Source organism: Sinohyriopsis cumingii, chromosome 9 (assembly GCF_028554795.1).
Source record: "Sinohyriopsis cumingii isolate HCF-2022 chromosome 9, ASM2855479v2, whole genome shotgun sequence".
NCBI lineage: Eukaryota > Metazoa > Mollusca > Bivalvia > Unionida > Unionidae > Sinohyriopsis > Sinohyriopsis cumingii.
The window spans coordinates 67,719,652-67,739,874 of record NC_142969.1 but is presented as its reverse complement, the minus strand read 5'-3'; the positions used below and the strand labels follow the sequence as shown (position 1 = coordinate 67,739,874).

The window sequence follows — 20,223 nt, the reverse complement described above, 5'->3', positions numbered from 1 at the left end:
TAATTTTCAGTAGTGGCACGGTAGACTTGGTAAATATTCTCAGGGGAGTAGTACTGTCTGTAACTGGATAGTTGTGTGGTTACTTTTCAGGCTGGTGTGTAATTAATCATTGGTAGTTAGTGTTCCAAAGGTTTCTGGTATCACAGGCTAGTACTGAGATTTTAATGGGATAGTTTGGATATAGGTGCGTCATATAACATGTCGTTTATGGGGTTATTTTCATATTTGCTTGTAATTTATGGTTTTATTTTGTTTTTGTGTCCATGGTTACAGCTTACAGCATGCCATAAAATGGGCTAGAAAGTGAGTTATCCTGCGTAAAAAGCAAATCCATGCTAAACCGCCCACGTGTCAATCACAAGACGTGATTCAAGATGAAAATATAACTATTTAAAGTGAAATCACTATTAGTTGTGTAACAATCGCATTTCTTGCAATTGAACGAACGAATCCATTTATATATGCGTATAAACGACACAATCAAACGTGCTGCATTTTTTGAGGAGCACAAAATGTGGGCAGAACACCAAAATAGTGATTTACCTTTTTTTACTTGACGCATCATAAATAGAATGTCTCAGATCTGCAGGGTGTTGACTTTTTTATGGGATATTTTTTTTGGCCATTTCAAACGTAATGAATAAGCTAGATGATAACGTACATGATATTAGATAGAATACAGATGTCTGCTGCACAATTCGCACTCGGGTGTTTTGATACTTTCTAAATCACTAAAAATGACATTCAGGACTTTTCATTGGCGTTGATAGAGTTTGAATTGTACAACTGAGAACTCAGTTGGGTGTATGATTTAGACTTCTAACTTATTTTCAGTCACATCGCTACGATGTCTGAAGTGTAACAGTTTATAGTGATGTCTAGCACTGGGACATCATGCCGCAGACATGTAGCATGATGTCCCACCCAGTCACATTATCATGACACCAGGCCTACCAGTCCTAACACTAACCTCTTAATGCTGAGCGCCTAGCGATGTAGCTGTTAGTACCATTTTTAGAAGTCTTTGATATGACACAGCCGGTGTTCGAACCCACGATTGCCCCATCCGAAGCGGATGGTCTATCTACTTGAGTTATGAGGGCGGTGATTATTCAAGCGTTACCACTATTGTATTTGGCAAGCGAGTCTTCCTTTGGCATTACGTCTAGTGAATTTTACCACTGAGCGTTATTCGGTATTACGTCTATTTCACTTTACAAGTGAGTATTCATACAATACGTCTATTGTATTTTACAAGTGAGTCTCCACTTGGCATTGTGCCTATCGAATTTTAGAACTGACCTTTCTTTGGAGATTTGTCTATTTCATTTTTCAGCCGAGTATCTAGGCACCACGTCTATTTCATTTTTCAGCCGAGTATCTAGGCACTACGTCTATTTCATTTTTCAGCCGAGTATCTAGGCACTACGTCTATTTCATTTTACAGCCGAGTATCTAGGCACTACGTCTATTTCATTTTACAGCCAAGTATCTAGGCACTACGTCTATTTCATTTTACAGCCGAGTATCTAGGCACTACGTCTATTTCATTTTACAAATGGGTATTCAAGTATTACGTCTATTGAAATTTACAGCTGAGCCTCTTCAGACATTATGTGTATTAAATGTTACAAATGATTCTTCTTTATGTCTTATATATATATATATATATATATATATATATATATATATATATATATATATATATATATATATATATATATAACAGAAATATAATTGATGCGCTTAGATAATTTTTCAGGTGCATGAAAACATCTGGGATTTCTTCTTTTTCTTTTCTATTCTTTTTTTTCTTCAAACTTAGCTCCGAAATGTTTAATTATCTGTGGTGAGAGAAGCAAAACATACTCTTACAGTAGTATCTGCAATGAGATTTCACGACCTCCTCCTAACTGTTTTTTCAATTTTTATCATTTCCACTCCATAGCTTCGCTGTTCCGCAACATTGTAGCTTTGAAGCTTAACGCCTCAGATCTCACATCTTTGTGGCTCTTACAAACAGAAGTTTTAAAAAATGATAGTTTAAAATCGATACTCTATTTTACCTATTGTAGATAATATTGCTTAACAATATAAATTTAAATGGACGAGAAATAATGTTTCTTCCTTATTTTTGTGAAAAAAGAATCGAAACTGTTAGGGTAATGCACTGTTGATCCTGTTACTCGTTTTTCGTTAAAAGCAACTAATACAAAATACATACAATTCAAAAGGAAACAAATTTAAAAAAAAAACAGTGTCAGACAATAATACTGTAGTAAATTTAGAGCATGTGCACTTGGTTGTAGTGCCCCGTTTTAAGCAATTCTTAGATTTGTGTGATTACTTGTTTGATTATTGGAATTCGGCGCCATGGAAATATTCCTGGCCCGAACTAATGAGCTAATTAATAGGAGCAAACGTCACGGAGTGAAGTGTTAGTGTGTTTCCATGATGTCCTGGTTCACTAGTAGTGAATTCCGACCAGAACCGAATGAATGTCCCTGTCGTAAAATAGTACATATTAAAATCTAGTTGGTAGCGTGACTGCAAGGACAGTACTTACGGTATTAAACCGGTAAATTACACAAGGGCATAAATAAAAAGGGACTTGACAGACACCGTTTATGTCGCCATGTGGGCGAATATGGTGCAGTTATATCGGCGAAATGTGCCTGGAAAGCATACATTGACTGGCCTAAGGTGGCTGAGTTAAAATAGTTCCCATTGTTAGGGAGCACTCATATATGTTCTAAGGCGTGAACGGTTGGTGGTACGGAAACATAAGGAAGCCAAAACACGGAGATGTACGGTTGATAGATAGTTGGCAGTTTGGTTTATCTGTGGTCTTGCATTAATTAGAGGAAAATTTAGGTATAGAATGGACACGTCGGGCTTTCTGATTTACAACTGAAGTTGTATGGAAGTCTTTGGAAAGTCGGGGTAAACTTATGACTTCTAGCGAGAATCGCGCCAGGGTTTGACAACCGCTCGGTCAAGTAAATACCCGTGTGCGTGTAACAATACAATATAGGTGAAGCCGAACATATTTCGTTAGATAGATGGAATACAATAAATTGAACAATCCGTATTAACGTAGGTATTACATGCTAACATTAAATGTGAAAACATAATGTCGTATTTAACCTCATTTACATAATAGTGCTTCAAACCATTGCAGTGAATATTATCCTGGTAAGATATGGACTTTATTTTTCTGTTCGTTTAGACTTATTACTGCATCCAACGATTCAACAGTGATTTGACCTATACATTTTGCCTATCAATCTATAGCTTAGCTGAATCCAAATAATCCTTGAAATGTTCAACGTCTTTCAATCAAGTTAACAACGATTCACCAAAACCGTCACTGTATGATTGTAAAACGAAGCTTGTTACGCTATTAAAGGATTTATTTTAGACTGTGTTCCAGGTTTTCATGCATTAAACACATATATTCCAGGCTTTTTTTTAAAACAAGTGGATCAATTCTGTATCAGTTAAATATTGTGTAGTTTATGTTTGTGTTTCTAGAAATCAGTAATAGCCATACAAGGTTTAACTAATAGTCATTACATTACATTATATCTTGGCAGTTTTATTCTAATTTTGGTCTCTAAAACATTTGGCATAAGAAAACTGATTTCTGATTGCTCCAGCGCTTTCTTTGAGCATTATTTTATTCACAGCACCTTATTGTACTCACGTTACACGTTAACATATTTTTATATTCCTTTTTAAGCCAACCTGCACATCGTCTACCTCCACTGTATAATTTTTAATTATCCCAATTTAAGTTGTTTCATTTCATTCTGATCTAGATAATCTGTGTTGTTTCTCGATATATGAATAATTTCTTTGATGCGTCGCTTACTTATCGAAGGTCAAAACGAACGTGTACGTAACTCCTTGATCATGTTACAATATCTCTTTGCCTAACTTTAAATGTTCTAAGAATGTTCCCGCTCGTCATTAACTCGACAATCAATTTCAACTTTAAATAAAGTTTGCAGCTTTTTTTCGCTAAATCCTTAACAGTTTTATTGACATTAATCTATTCCAGCACGACTTCTCTAAAACCGCGACAAATCCACCTTGTTGATGGCTGTCAGCTGCATGCCATGACTCCATTTCTTAAGTAAGTTAATTGTTGGTAATTGTCCAAATGATTGAATAAGCAGTCCAGGCAATTCCGAGCTCGTACATCCAGTAAATTACAAACTTCCTGATACCCTTGCATACATTCTCATTGTAATGGTGTGCCATTTAGTACATACATTTTTGAATGCATCTTACACTTTCGTGGTTACTTGCTTCGCACTGAATATCTGATGGTATTATAGGCTATACAATTTTACTTTGGTCTTTGTAAAAGCGGTTGGCTTCAACATTTATATATAGTAGGTCAATGCAGATAGCGTCTTTTGATGATTGTATTCGTTTATCATCTTAAAGTACAAACTTCAACATTCATATTTGAACAGCATTAGCACACTAAACCATCGCAAATGGGTTTTGTTAATTTGAATTACTTGTTGTTTTTGTGTGGTTTGGCTTGGGGCGGGGAATGGGTAATGGTCACTAAAACCAGTTTGGTCCGTTATTATCGTTCTCTTCGTCAATGAATGGGTTTTGTTAATTTGAATTACTTGTTCTTTTTGTGTGGTTTGGCTTGGGGCGGGGAATGGGTAATGGTTACTAAAACCAGTTTGGTCCGTTATTATCGTTCTCTTCGTCACTGATAGATTTTCCTTTACATCTATAATAAACCGCTCTGGTGGCTAAGTGGTTAGAGTGTCCGCCTCGGATGCGGAAGATCGAGGGTTTGATCGCCGGCCGAGTGATACCAAAGACCTATAACAAATGGTACTAACAGCTGCCTCGCTTGGCTCCAAGCACTAAGAGGTTAGTGTTAGGACTGGTCTGCCTGGTGTCAGTACGGCAATGCGATGTTAGACCCTTCATGAACTGAATGGAACTTTCTAATGCTGAAAGACAAGTATTGAATCCGAGTGGGAAACCCGTTTTCATGCTTTTGGCGCCTTTCCGTTCAAACAGCAGTTCGCCCATGTGAAGCTTTAAAAGCCGTACAGTATGGTCATTGTATGCATAGTCAACCGGGCTCAGGTGATCACTCCAAGGATGTATCCGTTAGGCCAAGGTGTCAATGTAGTTTAACCATGTGCTAAAAATGCAAACTACATATTACTTGTAAGTAAACCGGAAACTCCTCCCACGTTAAAAAAAAATTGTACACACACAAACATACAGTAACTTGTCGCTTGATGTTTGACATTCGTTTTATTCTTGCGTATTGGGTGCTATGCATACTTTGTGTAAATAGACACATATATCTACTTTTGCTTTGCTACCCTTTGGAGGAAAATCAGGGCCCAAAATAAGTTTTGGAATCGTTACCCCCCAACACTTGACCTGATCCGGCCCTTGATGTTGCAGTACATGACACCAAGCAAAGCGTGATAAAGGTCTTAATTTGTCCCAGAATGGTCATGGTACAAAAAAGGTGAAATGAAGATCTTAGTTTGTCTCAACATAGTCATGCAAGTAGATTTTCATATATACGTAATCATCTAATTCACCAGTTTATTTTATTTTTTAAAATTCAACAAATCGCATTATCAGTCTGATAGTGGCAAGATGAAATAAAACTTTGATAACCGCTTTTACTAAACGTTCTGATATCTCGTCTCGCGAGAAATGTCAGACTAATTACCGTGGCGAATGATAACTTGCCACATCAAATAAGATATCACGGGAAAATGTTAATGGTTACATTAAGTACTGATGAAACGTTTAATTTGTTCATCGGTACAAGACGTGGCTCCAGTCTTGTAGTACACAGATGAAGAATTGTGTACTTACCAATGCATCGTAAATGGTGTAATTAAAGATTCTGGAAAATTCGATTCAGTTAGGCCTGGCTACGGGGCGGGTTGGTGTGATTGTTTACAAGCTCTTTTTACCAAACTTTGCTTGTCAACGTGCTTAAAATTAAACGACGCGTGATGAATGGGCAAGTGAACACCAGAAAGGATATGGTACACTGATGAAATGACAACGCCGATGGATTAAAACACAAAGCTCAAAACGGAGGTTCTAGCCACCGTCGTAATCAAACTATGTGTAAATCGGTCGTTGTCACTTATACATTAACTGATACTATATCCCTGCACATGTTGTGGTTTAACTCCTTCATTGACAATTTATGTTCTTTGGTAAGTTGTGAGTGTATAAAAATAAATGTATTTATACACCATACCGACAACTTTCCTGCTCACCTTATAAGTGTTGCCATTTTATCTATTGAGATAGTAAAATAAACGATAATCAGTCTTACTAACTGATCCTTATATAACGACGTGTACTGAAAATCACTGCAAGATGAACAAATGACCAAGTTTATTCAGGGGCCTTAACGGATCACAGATATACCAATATGGTTTATTTATTTGTATGTTGCTATTATTGTGGGGTGGGGGGGGGCGTGATTTTATTGTTGTTGTTTTGGGTTTTTTTGAGGGGGGCTTCTTTTTTATTTTATTTTAAATTTTGATATTTTGCTCTCAGACTGTAGGCATAACTAGTAGATACTCTCTTCGGCAGCTGGGCATCTATGAACGAAATTGCTCTGCATTCGTGTAGACAACGTTCTCGTGAATATTCTCTTTCTAGCGAGAAAATCTGTGTCGCTAACGTCGTTCTCTAACTGAGCAGCTGCTCCAATTGTGAAGCGGAAGTTACAAGAACAAAGGTGGCGGGAAATTCCGCGTGTGCTAAGCATATTCATTGTTCTTAGTTAATTTGTTCTGACTTACCTTACGCAAACATTCAAGGACAAACGAGAAAGAGTACTCTACACCTGGGCGAAATCCAAAAGCTAGCCGTCGAAAACCAGCCCTTAAATAATGAAAGACCAGTACTTTTAGATATTTTGAACTACGGCATTTGGTACATAGCGTCCTTTCTGTTTTTAGTGATATCGGCTTTCTGTATAAATGTTAAATCAGGTCCACACTATGCCAGCTTTTGTTTTTATTTTATTAATCAAAAACCACTATTCCTGCATGAAATCAAATTATACAATCTTTAAATATTGCAATAAGTCAAGTGTATGTGCAATTTGAATTTACATCTCCGTGTATAGCTTTATGAGACGTTAATGATTATTTATGTGATTTTGGTGGGTGAGAAGATTTTTATAAACTCAGGTAGTTAGCCGATTTCTAGGAGCAGACGTCATAGTGTGGATAGCATTCAGGGTTAGTTTCGTATAATGCACCCTCTTCTAAGTTCTAAAAACAGGAAACAATTGGGATATTTTAAACATAAGTGTTTAGTAATTTGAGATTGGAATAAGTCTTTGTATTAAGTGCGTGGGTAGCTTTTTTGTATAAAGTTTGTCGTGAAGTACTATGTTTCGGCTTGAAAAAGTTTACTTAGGAATCATACAAATTTGAAACCATGCAATTGCGAAATTATTCGAATTCGCGACGTGTTGTCATTTGGATGATTAGAAGGAAATACTATAGTATTTACGCATTTACAAACCTTTCTGTTGACAATTACTGTTGTCTGGAAGTCCTTGGAAACATTGGAAACACGGATTATCAAAACCAGACTCAAGAAGTTGTTTGATTTGCTCGGGATGAGACTCTCTGTATGTACCAATGTGATGAGTTTTGTCAAGTAAAATGAGCGCCATCAGATATCATGTCCGTAATTGGAATAAGTCCATTCTGTGAAATGAGTATAGTATATGAAAATTATCCATGGATTTCGACACAAATATGGAGACCAATTCAGAAAGTTTCGGGTTCTCCCATAAGGTGACGAGACCGTAGTGCGTGCATTCAACTGGAACAGCATTTGTAGTCCAACTTGAATGCGATCAGTCATCATTATTTTTGTCGCAGACTGTAAAGCTTGTTGTAGGCCTTCCACGCCTAGCTTTTCCACGACAGTAATTTATGAATAAATTCAATAGCTAACGTTTTTGATGTTTTGTTGTGCTTATTACAAATCAAATGATAGAAAAAGAAGAAAAGTTGCTCATGTGCATAATTATCGGAGACAAAAATGACGGTGTAGCAACTAAAATTAACCCCTGATCAAACTATACCTAGGTATATTTCTTACACACGACAAAATATATCCCGTGGAATAGTCTGGACTAAGCTAAATTATATCCCCCTAGTTCAGATTCTTCTCCCCCTGCCCAAATTATATCCGCCTTCCTTGTCCCTTATAAATGATATCTTCGATTTTATATTAGCAATCTTGTCTTTGTATTAAGCTGAATCTAGACTCTTTATTCATAGTTGCTTCCTGTACATTTGGTCTCCTGACTCATATTTTTATAACAGTGATTAAATGACATCTTTCATGGTGTTACTTATGTATGAATCGCCTCTTTTATAATAATGTCTATATATCCTGAGAATATATCGACCACTTTGAAGTGGTTATTGATGTTCAAATGTTAAAGAGATTTTTGTATGTAGTTGATCTCATTGTTGTGCCCTATATGACTGTATACAGAAAATTATCCAACAATTTTCAGTAAAGAGAATATGCTATAATGGATACATTTTACCCATTAGTGATGGTTAGATTATAGAATATAGTGTTTTTTCATCATTTCATAATTTATTGATGGGACTACTCTCAGATCAAGAGAGAGAGAGAGAGAGAGAGAGAGAGAAGTCTGGCCTCCTTAAGCACCGGTGTCACTCTAACAATATAGATGTTACATTGCTAATATGTGCGAAGAAGTACTGGGATCGAATTGGAAAAAAGGAAGTTACAACCTAAGTCTGCGCACAAGTCTTGATCAATCCGTAAGCGCGGACATATATATAAGACAAATAATACTATCATACAGGTTAGATAATTTTTAATTCGTACTCTACGGGGATTCGAACCCAGGTCCTGGATTAAACGGCATCCATCGCCTTGCCTGCACACACGAGCCCATATTCCCACACGACTAAGCACACATCACCAAAAGATGATGTTACTCAATCGGTGTTATATGCACTCGTGTGTGGCAGACACACTCGCAGACTGTGGTCTATATCTATTATGGGAGAGTTAGATTTGCCTATAATAGGGCATAAGTTACAACACTTTCAGCCTCGTTTATGTATCTTTAGAATACGCAAGACTCTCTTATTCTCTTCCAATGAAACTTTACTTGCGCATCTTAGGTTCAAAAGTGTTTTTTTCGGCAATGTCTGAGAATGCTGTGTGAATCATAGCCTTCTCTGAAGATTTGGTTTATAAACAGCCGATGTTTTACAATGATACTGGCGTTAAAGCCTAAATACACAGTGAATAATAGCCTCCACTTTGTTTTAAAATAAACAGCTGTATAATTGATAGACTTTGTTAAAGGCATCAAAGCATAATCACATAATAACAAATTAAAAATATGATTATCTATGTTAAAATTATATGAGTTTAAGTTACAATTCCGACAATCAGATTTTAAATTTTTTTATCAAAACAAGGTAACAAGCTCGAGAAATTACATCGTAGCATGACCGAAACTACCAGTAAGATGAAGACTGTCTAAACCAGACTGTACCATATCATATTGAAAGAAGCTCTATTGCTATGGTAGTCATGGTCACAGCCTCTGATGTTAGGCACTGATGTTCTGCTACACTTCAAAGTGGAAGATTCCATGGATTGACGCCGAATTCAATTTCTTTTGCACATCAGCAAACAAAGTGGCTGTACGTCTTCAAAATGTCCGGCGCTTTAACGTTGTTTTGTATATTGGTAAACTGTTCATTTGTCTTGCTTTCTGTCTCGTCTTACTTTGTATATTACATCATGTTAATGCACACTGTAGCAAATTGTAAAATTGTTCCTGCATACCAGAAACTATAATTGATGATGTCTATATTGATTCGTTTTGGTATATGTTTAAAAAAATCCCCAGTAGATGACCGTTTAATGCCTAGTACCTTTTACGTCCCTTACAGGCAGTACTCTTCATTTAGGCACGTGAAGGAGTACTAGTCGAATGCAACCTAGGCAAAATAATCCACTCTGAGATAAAGTGGTCTTGCACAATTATACCCCGAGGTATAAAGGTATAATTTGAGCATGGGGCTCAATGTATAGTTTATAATGTATTTGGTTGGACGGTTTGGGGGGGGGGGGGAAGGGGTCTGATATTCCTCCATGATTATCTATTTTACCACCAACCATTTTGTATCAGTGGCGTTATTCGAGACAATTTTAAATAGCAAACATGTTTTGTAATCACTCATGCGCTACAAACCTATCAAAGCATATAGCTTACGTTTATAGCGTGACACACAGCTATATATCTGTTCTACTATAATCAGCAACCTGTAAGGTTAAAAGTGAGTGGTCACCTGAAAAAGAAACGCATATGTCATCTAGCTGTATAAGGGTTGAAATGATCACATCAATAATAAGTCTTATCTAGTAATGTTAATTTTATTCATGTGAATTAATGAAAATCTACACTTTTAACTTTATTTCGTGCTACCATAAACTTCCTTGGTCATGTAAAAAAACATGGTCCCACACAGAAAGGAAGATCCTCGATCTTTTCCGTTAAGGGGGCGCTCACCAGTTATTGTGTAATTTTGAGAGAGTGACGTTTGTAAGGTGAAGTTGTTTGCATTTAAAACATGCACAATGGAGATAATGTTGGCATAACTTTATGCTTCATTAATGTAATGTGGATGATATTTCTTTGAATATTGTACTTTTGGAAATTGTACATGATTTAAGCACACTGCTGACTAAAATGACTTCTCCCTTGTACTAAAACGTCAGCCTGTATTAGTCTAAAGTACACTATCCATAGCAGCTAATAAAAAGGGAAAATGAATTTTGCCAGACTAGACAATCCCAGCTTCTGAAAGTGCAATAAATGAATTACCAGATATATAAAATGTTAAAAACGTTATCGGCTCTCTTTTTTACAATTTACCTCTGAAGTTCAGGAAGTGAAAATGACCAAGTGGAGCTAGCACTTTTTTTTGAAAGATGCATATCTGGAGTAAGGCCAGTCTCTATACTCTATAACACATAGTACACCCATCAATCATACACCAACATAAAGGGAATTAAAGGTTGTTTGAATTATATCTAAGATATACAAGGTCTTTTTTAAATAGCCAGTATAACCAGTGAGGAAAGCCGGGGAAATTCTCTTTCTTTAAAATTCTAACCCTTATGCAAAATACGAAACTGTAGAGCGCCACTGAAGTTGAAATAAGAAACATCCGATGCAGTTCGTCGCCATTGAGAGTTATACTCTGAATTATTTGTGTTAACGTGCAACAGTATGGTTGGGGAAGGAGACAAATCTACACTCGGAACAATCTCGGTCTTTGATGTCCTGACATATGTGGTGTTCTCCACCTGAGTCTAATCAGAAGACATCCTGCAACTACTTCCGACGTTATTTCACGACCTGACGGAAATGGTCGAGCGATGTTCCCAGCGAGAAAGGAATTTATATATGGACAGAAGTAGGTTATGATTCAGTTAGTAGTAGTAAAAATACAAAAGCATATTTGAATTTACTGCAGTAATCGGTATCGATTCATAAAATTATGATGATGTTTCATAATGAGGATTTAGAATCGACAGATAAGCGGACGACCAAAAATTATGACTAAAAGGTACTTTCTCGTCTTATTCAAGCCAACTTTTAACAAAATTACAGTCAGTCTTCATAGCGAGTGACTATAGTTTCTAAAGGGTGTCAGTGCATACATCTAATTGGTGTGTCACTGTTTATACTTTTGAAAACTTTGTCAATATATGATCAAGAATTCAGCAGTTGTGCTGCAAAGACGAAAGCTCAGATATTTTAGCAGCCGTTTTGCATCAGTATTTTATATCTTAAAGATGGGCGCAACTTGACGGTTGACAACTAGTAATCAAAAGTTAAATGTTGACATGAAAACTAAAATTTATCAGGCAAATATCGAAAGTTTATGTTTAGTTAAACCCGGTGAAGAATTGCAAGCAAGAGGTTTACCTATGTACAGGGCACCATAGCCATTCAATATTTTCAGCCAAGTTTTAGGGAATGCATTCTTGCAAGAGTTTTGGGAGTCTGACTATGGCAAGGAAAACTTTACCCTGACATATATTGCAAATCTTGCCGAATGGGGATGGACTTTCCTTAAGGGACAATTGTCTATTTCAGATTCGGAATGGTGATGTATTTTCCATATAGGACAATTGTCAGGTTCAGATTCTGAATGGAGATGGATTATCCATAATGGACAATTGTCTGGTTCAGATTCCGAGGAGGAAAACCAGTAAACAAATGACAAAACAACGAATCCATGCTCTATCCATTACGTTCCCAGCACCTCGATATTATTAAGAATAAAAGTCAAACAATTGAATCCTAGCACGACAAAGATCATACAGAGATAAATCTAGGTCTGGTCACATTCATGTCGGTCTTGACATCTGGGACCAAAGGGGCCCGCCGAATTATTTTAGGGGGAACTGTCTCAGTCTATCTTAACAAGAGGACTATATTTCTCATACATAGGCGATTTCGGGCTCTGGTCATAGGTAGTCAGTTAACAAGATATATATATATATATATATATATATATATATATATATATATATATATATATATATAGCATGATATTTCATTTTTCGGGAGGGTGTTTAAAAATAGCAATAATGTTGATTTTCCTCCTATGACGTCCTCCTAAGTGGTTACTCACTTATGATGCAGAGTTGAATATACATTTACATGGTGGTTAACTGTTTTTAATTTATTCAGAATTCCAGCATATTCTTCTAAGACAATTACGCCTTTTTGCATTTAAAGTGTTCCTGCAATGACTTTATGCAGAAAGTGGTCAAATTTTAATTCAAATATGATATATTACGAGGCTTCCTATAAATATGACTCTATCTAAATCGTTATAGTGTTTTCTCTGTGCCAGGTCCATATCGTTTTGTCTTTTTACTGTCCTCTGTATTTTTTCCTTTTGCGTATAGACGATCAGATATTAAATGAGTATTTATTTATTTTGACATTAGTGTGTGTGTGTGTGTGTGTGTGATTTGGATTTTTAACTTAGCTTTAAAACAAATTCAGTCATATTGCTACGATGTCTGCAGTGTGTCAGTTTATAGTGATGTCTAGCACTGGGGCATCATGCCGCAGACATGTAGCACGATGTCCCACCCAGTCACATTATACTGACACCAGGCCTACCAGTCCTAACACTAACCTCCTAATGCTGAGCGCCAAGCCAAGTTAGTACCATTTTTGTAAGTCTTTGGTATGACTCGGCCCATGATCGAACCCACGACCTTCCGCATCCGAGGCGGACGCTCTAACCACTAGGCCACCGGAGCGGTTTGCCCATTAGTAAGTGGTTGTATGAGTAAGGTGTAAGAATTGTAACCACAATGTGTCATAAGTGTAATTTAATCGTATTCGGGGCAACGGGTGACCGAGTGGCGAGTGGTATCAAGCGTTACCCGTTACCGATCACTGTCATTTCATCTCTGTCCTCGTGGATTCGAGTCTCGAGCTCGGTCAATGGGGGTAAGTGCAAAATCTGCAACAACGCTTTATTTAGACCAGTGGTTCTAAAATGGGTTTCCCATGATTTCTTCCTCCATCCACATGAGTCTGACGTTTTATCATTCAAGTACGGCTAAATCTCCGACAACATGAAATTACCTTTCAGTGATTTCACCGTACTTAATTCATAAAACGTCAGCCTCCTCTGCTCCACCAGGTCTACCGGCCGCTATGTATAGCCTATCTGGTACCGAGACACAAGCCTTAATTCAAAACAACAACATTTAATCACATTTCACGTGTAGTCAACCACGTAGTGTAGTAAGGACTAGCCCTTGTTTTACATCGTGTGACACACTACTAATAGTAGAGGGCGGTCGTAGGTCACCTGTGACTTTTTGTAAACAGTGTTGACTCATTGCTCTAATTCGGTCACCTCACGTGTCAGTTCACGTTATCGACTGGTTATGAAAGCTGTATGTCTCGACATTTGTATCGTAACGGTTCAAGAAGCTCTCGACACATCAGTTTGAGATAAACAAGCAACTAAGTAAGGTAAGTTGAAAAATGTCGATGGCATATTTATTTTAAGTTCGATTTGGATGCTCTGTTCTGCAATTCTTTTCTTTTAATATGAATGAGATTTTTTAATATCAATAAGCTATTTAGACAACAAGTTTCGTGCATATGCCAACACACTTGGCCAGAATGGTGGTCCAATTATTGTGTTGCTCTGGAGTCTGAACACGCCTATGTTTACATGAGACGTTAAAAACACCTCTAGTGCTTAACTTGCATTAACTCAAAATTGTTTTTGTTTCTACAGAAATACATTTCTATCAAGCCGGGTACCTTTTCATGACGTTTGCTTATTAATTTAAGAACAGATTTTTGTACAAGTGAACGAATTTTCCAATTGAAATATCGTCGTGGTTTTTTTTTTTTTTTTTTTTTTGCACAATCGGTTTAGACTTGCCAATCAATAGTCATTGGATAAGTTATTTTTTTATTTTGTTTTCTTATTTTTTTCTTGTAATAATTTAAACAAACAACTACACACACACACACACACACACACACACACACACACACACATATATATATAAGGGATATATTAGGTCTAATTTGAGGCATATCATTCTAATATTTCACATTTCATCCCTGAAAACTGCATGATAAAAAGTCTTCATCGTGTCACGAGCATTTCACCTTTCGAATTTATTTTGAATTTGAATGTACTCACCCATTTCTTTTCATATAATTTTTATTTTCAATTACGAACTCGTTCTATTCTGATTTATTCAAGCTTGTGGTTTAAAGCTGAAACAGAAAATTATTCGATTTAACGGAAAATGAAAGAAACTATATTGGCCCTTGCTAACAAACAGGCTGGCGCTCTAACCACTAGGCCTCTGGAGCGGTGGATTGATTAATTGATTGATTGATTGATTGATTGATTGATTGAGAGAGAGAGAGAGAGAGAGAGAGAGACTTACTTACATTCAGGGCAAGGCTAATGAACAGCTTGTATGTTATGACCCAGAGACCAATCCACGTTGAGAAAGGGAGACACCAAGAGGCAGATGCGGGTTACATAAATGATTTGACCATTACATAGAAAGTGAATCTATGTAATTATCAGATGGGTATCTCAATGGTCTTTAAATTATGACACATAGGCTGGATTCCAGAAAATGGCAGATACAAGCACGGTTTTGGATTCAACGCAACTGGCCTAATATTCCTCCCACTTGATTCATGGTTATGGGTTTACTACAAAACTCTAACACTGAGTTGACGCATCCGCCGCCAACAACGCATGTTTGTCCCCCAAAGTTGAGACAGCAAAAAGCCCAATCTTGGTGTTCGTGGAACAGCATAATCTTAATATCAGTGTAGTTGCTGACCAAGTTCTCCGCAATTTTCCAAAGATCACCCACCCCTTGGTTTATAGCGTATATTTGTGCTACATAGCGGTTACCTTTATAGAGCCCAATCAGGTGGGGAAAAAATAACAAACAAAACAGTTTTGTTTGACAGCAGAGGTGGCGGCATGAGCAGTTATATTTAGGTTTTCATTCAAGTCTTTGATGACAAATATTTCGTTAGCTATTTCGTGAATTATGTTCCAAACCTGCTACGGTTAAATTATATCCTTGGTTTAAGTACCAAAGAGAGACTCGCCATGCTTACAGGGGTAAATAATACATGAAGCTAGGATATTTATTGGAACTGATTTCGCGGCTAGGATACTTGTGCAGCGCTTTATGGGAAATCATGGTCGGATCAGATGAAGTGTTGGGGGGTGGGAGGGGAGGGATCCAAAATTTCAAAAGAGCTTTGAATTTCGTCTGAAGGGTTTGCAAAGCAAAAGTCTGTGTCAGTTTACTCAAAGTATGCATAATATCTAATAAACGTGACCAAGAATAAAACGTTGGTCAAATTTCAAGTCACAAATGACTGTACGGCCCTGGAAAATGACTGGCTCGTTGAAAACCTAATTTTTGAGGGAACACAAGCAATTGGCAACAGGCAAGTGAAGTAAAATCTTAACGGTGGTCAAAGAGCGCAGCAGGCGTATTTTCATCTAAAACAAATAATAATAATAATAATAATAATAATAATAATAATGATGATAATAATTAGCGTGGTGTTTAATTATCTTACATCTCCTCCCAGTTACGTCAATATTATTATTATTATTATTATTATTATTATTATTATTGACGTAACTGGGAGGAGATGTAAGATAGTTAAACACCACGCTGCATCGGATGCTTTTTGACACCATGTTTTGCCTACATACACACTAGCCACTCGCATTTGCTTCCATCCACCCCTGTACTCGTATATCTTTAAACATGATTCTGAATAAGTTATGAGACCGGTTCAAAATTTATTGATAGTTTCATACTTTTTATTATCCCTTGTTGAAATATTTTCAGAAGAGACAAAAATGTGTGGTGGACAACACAAGACGGCTATTCTTCCCCTGATTATCGGAGCCATTTTCTCCTACGTTCTGGTGGTCGTCTTTAACGCATTGTCGGCACGTGGAGATGGAGGTAATAGTGTCATGGTTTCACGGGTTGTCTCCCATGATTAAAGAGATTGGTGTTACTCTTCTCGTATGAGAACCGTAATATACAGAAGACTGTAGATTGATATATGGAGTTAATAACATCACGATAACACGGGTTGTCTCCCATGATCGAAGAGACTTGTGTTTGTTCTCTCGTCAGAGAAGTATAGTTTACCGAAGAATGTGTATATATATATTGTTTAATTGATATAAAGAAAGACATATACATTGGTAAACTAGCCAGACATTTAAAACTTGTATACATACATTTCAAAGAAACTATTCATTTTTTGATATACCTTAAGGTCATAAAAATGACCTTGAATTGTCCCACTTTTCCTATTTGTTTCATGCATTTTACATATAAATAAAATTGAAGGACGTATCATGCCCTTGCTATTTCTCATGACGACCAAAAATTTCGTCTCACTTTACAGCTTCCAATATATATATATATATATATATATATATATATATATATATATATATATATATATATATACACACACACACACACACACACACAGATAGATTGGTATTCTTATATGCTGCTTGGGAACGAGCTGGGGTGCCGGAAAAGTGTAACTATATACAAGTCCAAAGATATGTCGTAGAATTCGAGTTTCAGTGACTCAGCAGTTTCTTTTCGTATCAATATTTATTTGTTATTAAAATTTCAGTCCTCTTCCTGAGTAACCAGGCCAATTTGTCGGACAAGTATTACCTAGAGATCACTCCCGCAGGATGGACTTTCAGCATCTGGGGCTTCATCTACACATGGCAGGCATTGTGGCTTTTGTACAGCTTCATTCTTCTTTTCCGGAAGACGCAACTTGGGCCTGCCTACCTCAACCCAGAAGTGGTGCCATCTTCTTTACTGGCCGTGTATATCTTGAACATGTTCCTTAATATTGGGTGGTTATTTCTCTTCGACCGAGAAATAATCCAAGCAGCTTTGGCTGATATATTCATGATGTGCGTCACCCTTTATATTTGTCTTTTCTTCAGCTACCGGGCATTTGACAAGCACGTTGTTCAGTTAGTAAAGGAAGGAAGAAAGTACGATATTTGGTTCATCCGGATTCTTTTACATAACGGCTTGGCCATTTACGCCACGTGGGTAACTATAGCAACACTTCTTAACCTTGCCCACACATTGACCTATCGTTCAGCACATGATATCGGTCAAGATATCGCGTCAACTGTCTCACTTGCCGTTCTCTCAGCAGAAATCTTGGTCTTCTATATCACAGATCTTGTCTTCCTGGATAGATATACCCGCTATACTGTTACACCTTACCTGGTTCTAGTTGTGGCACTGTCTGGAATTATCTCGAAGAACTGGGTAGCAGGTGCACGAAATCCCATTTACATCGCTGTGCTGCTGTCCGTTGCCGCAGCCATGACTGTTGTGAAATTGGTAGCATTGATATATCGTCATATTACACAAGGGGTTAATGTCATCAACATTGTTTAACTTTATATATATATATATATATATATATATATATATATATATATATATATATATATATATCCAAAAGACTATACTATAATGACGCAATCCTTGAAAAACCACATGGGGAAAATAACAGTTTCTAATGGGTTTAATCCTAAATCGCGATCTTCATCATGGGGCCTAGAAATACACACACACACACGAAGACAAAACCAAATAAAGAGTGACGTGCGTATTACAAGATATACTTTTCATTTTGGCATAGAGTATAAAAAATCTGTCCGATGTAATAAAAAGATGTAAATTAAATGAAAAAAGAAAAACCCCAAGAAACTGCTTCATGCCTAGGAAGAGAATATATATATATATTTTGGAAATATGTTTGATATGAAGCCAGAGAAAAACGGTGGAGCGAGAGGTGTGGGTGGGGTGAAAAACACCAATAAAGCAGCTTAGAGAGTTACAGATGTGTTCCATGGGCCTCGCTTAGAGCTCCTTCCACTTACGCATCATGCACAAGCGCCACACAGCTATGCTCTAAACACTAAGAAAAGGCTGGAATAAGAAATAATGTTAGCATGTACGCACTTACGGTGCACGAAAACTCATTCGCTATAATATATATATATATATATATATATATATATATATATATAGAGAGAGAGAGAGAGAGAGAGAGAGAGAGAGAGAGAGAGAGAGAAACATACATAGGTAAATTATGTTGTATTATATTGTATTGTATGCCATCTGTATTGGTCCAGTATGTACAGAAAGAAATTGTGATATCACATAATAGATTTGAATGTGTAGTCATAGCTTTATTTATGACTAGATTTCAATGATATTCATGTTCTCTAGCATCTGATGATGATATACGTCACCAAAACCGTTGCCTTTATCTAAATCTATATTGAGATAATGTAGGGCACTGACCTAAACAGCATAATACATGTAACACTGACATACTTTCTAGTCTCACTCACATAGCTAGCATTTGCTAATGTTGCATATGTTATTTATTTAGAGCCATAGACTTGTACATTGTACAGTAAAATTATATTTCTTCCAGCATTTCCTTATTTATTTATTACTTTTTATTTTTACCATGGGTTAAAAATGCTAAGGTCGGCTACAAAACACGGGGACGGTCGGCCGGAAATAGATTTTTGTTGCCTGACCACATATAGCGGCATTATTATCTTTATACACTAATTAGGTTTTATAATTGAGAGGCGGGAACATTGTAACCTCTTTCTGCCTTATATTTTTTTCTTCTCACATATGTCGATATTTTATTGTCTTTTTTTGCTATATATATTTTTTTTAAATAAATTAATTTTGAATAAAGAGTGTTCCTAATTGCATTATTTTTAATTTTATATTGACATTCTTTTCATAATGCATTCTTTTAGAATCGCTTGCTTATTCCATGTAATCTGATCAGTGTTATTAGCTAAAAGTAATACAAACAGTAATGTTAAATCAATTATCATAATCTCCAACTGTCTGTCTCTATCTATCTAACTACCTATCTACCTCCTACCTACCTACCTATCGACCTACCTATCTATCTACACACGCACACACACACACACACACACACACACACACATATATATATATATATATATATATATATATATATATATATATATATATATATATATATGAGTCGAATATGGGAAGTTCATTTCATTCGAACTAACACTATGACTCCCTATATCCTGAATACCTTTATTCGACTTGGGAACTGATATCATATTAACTTTATTAAATGCGACCATATTGAAAGAGGGAACGAACATCCGCTTTAGAGAGCCCAACACTGAAGCAAAGGTCAGGTTTGAGCTCACAGACCTCTCTTTAATGCGACCTAAAAAGAAAACGCAAGTCTGATTTTTCCTTCACGGTTAGGAGCCAATTATATACAAGACATGCATGATGGAGGTAACTAGACACGGGACATGAATGATGGAGGCAAATGTACACGGGACATTCATGATGGAGGCAATTATACATGATGGGAATGGACGTACATAATGGAGTCATTTATGCATGATGGAGGCAACTATACACTGGACATACATGATGGAGGCAACT

General features: G+C 36.6%; 1 protein-coding gene across 1 annotated transcript in view; it reads left to right on the top strand.

Moving 5' to 3' along the window:
• LOC149791958 (uncharacterized) overlaps window positions 1-19,487 on the top strand; it is a 26,543-nt gene extending 7,056 nt beyond the window's left edge. The window contains exons 2-3 of the mRNA XM_089970480.1: window positions 16,528-16,647; window positions 17,345-19,487. Coding sequence (XP_089826606.1) covers window positions 16,539-16,647; window positions 17,345-18,141 — 906 coding nt within the window. The 5' untranslated portion in view covers window positions 16,528-16,538 and the 3' untranslated portion in view covers window positions 18,142-19,487. The remainder of the gene's footprint in view (window positions 1-16,527; window positions 16,648-17,344) is intronic.
• The last annotated feature ends 736 nt before the right edge of the window (window positions 19,488-20,223 follow it).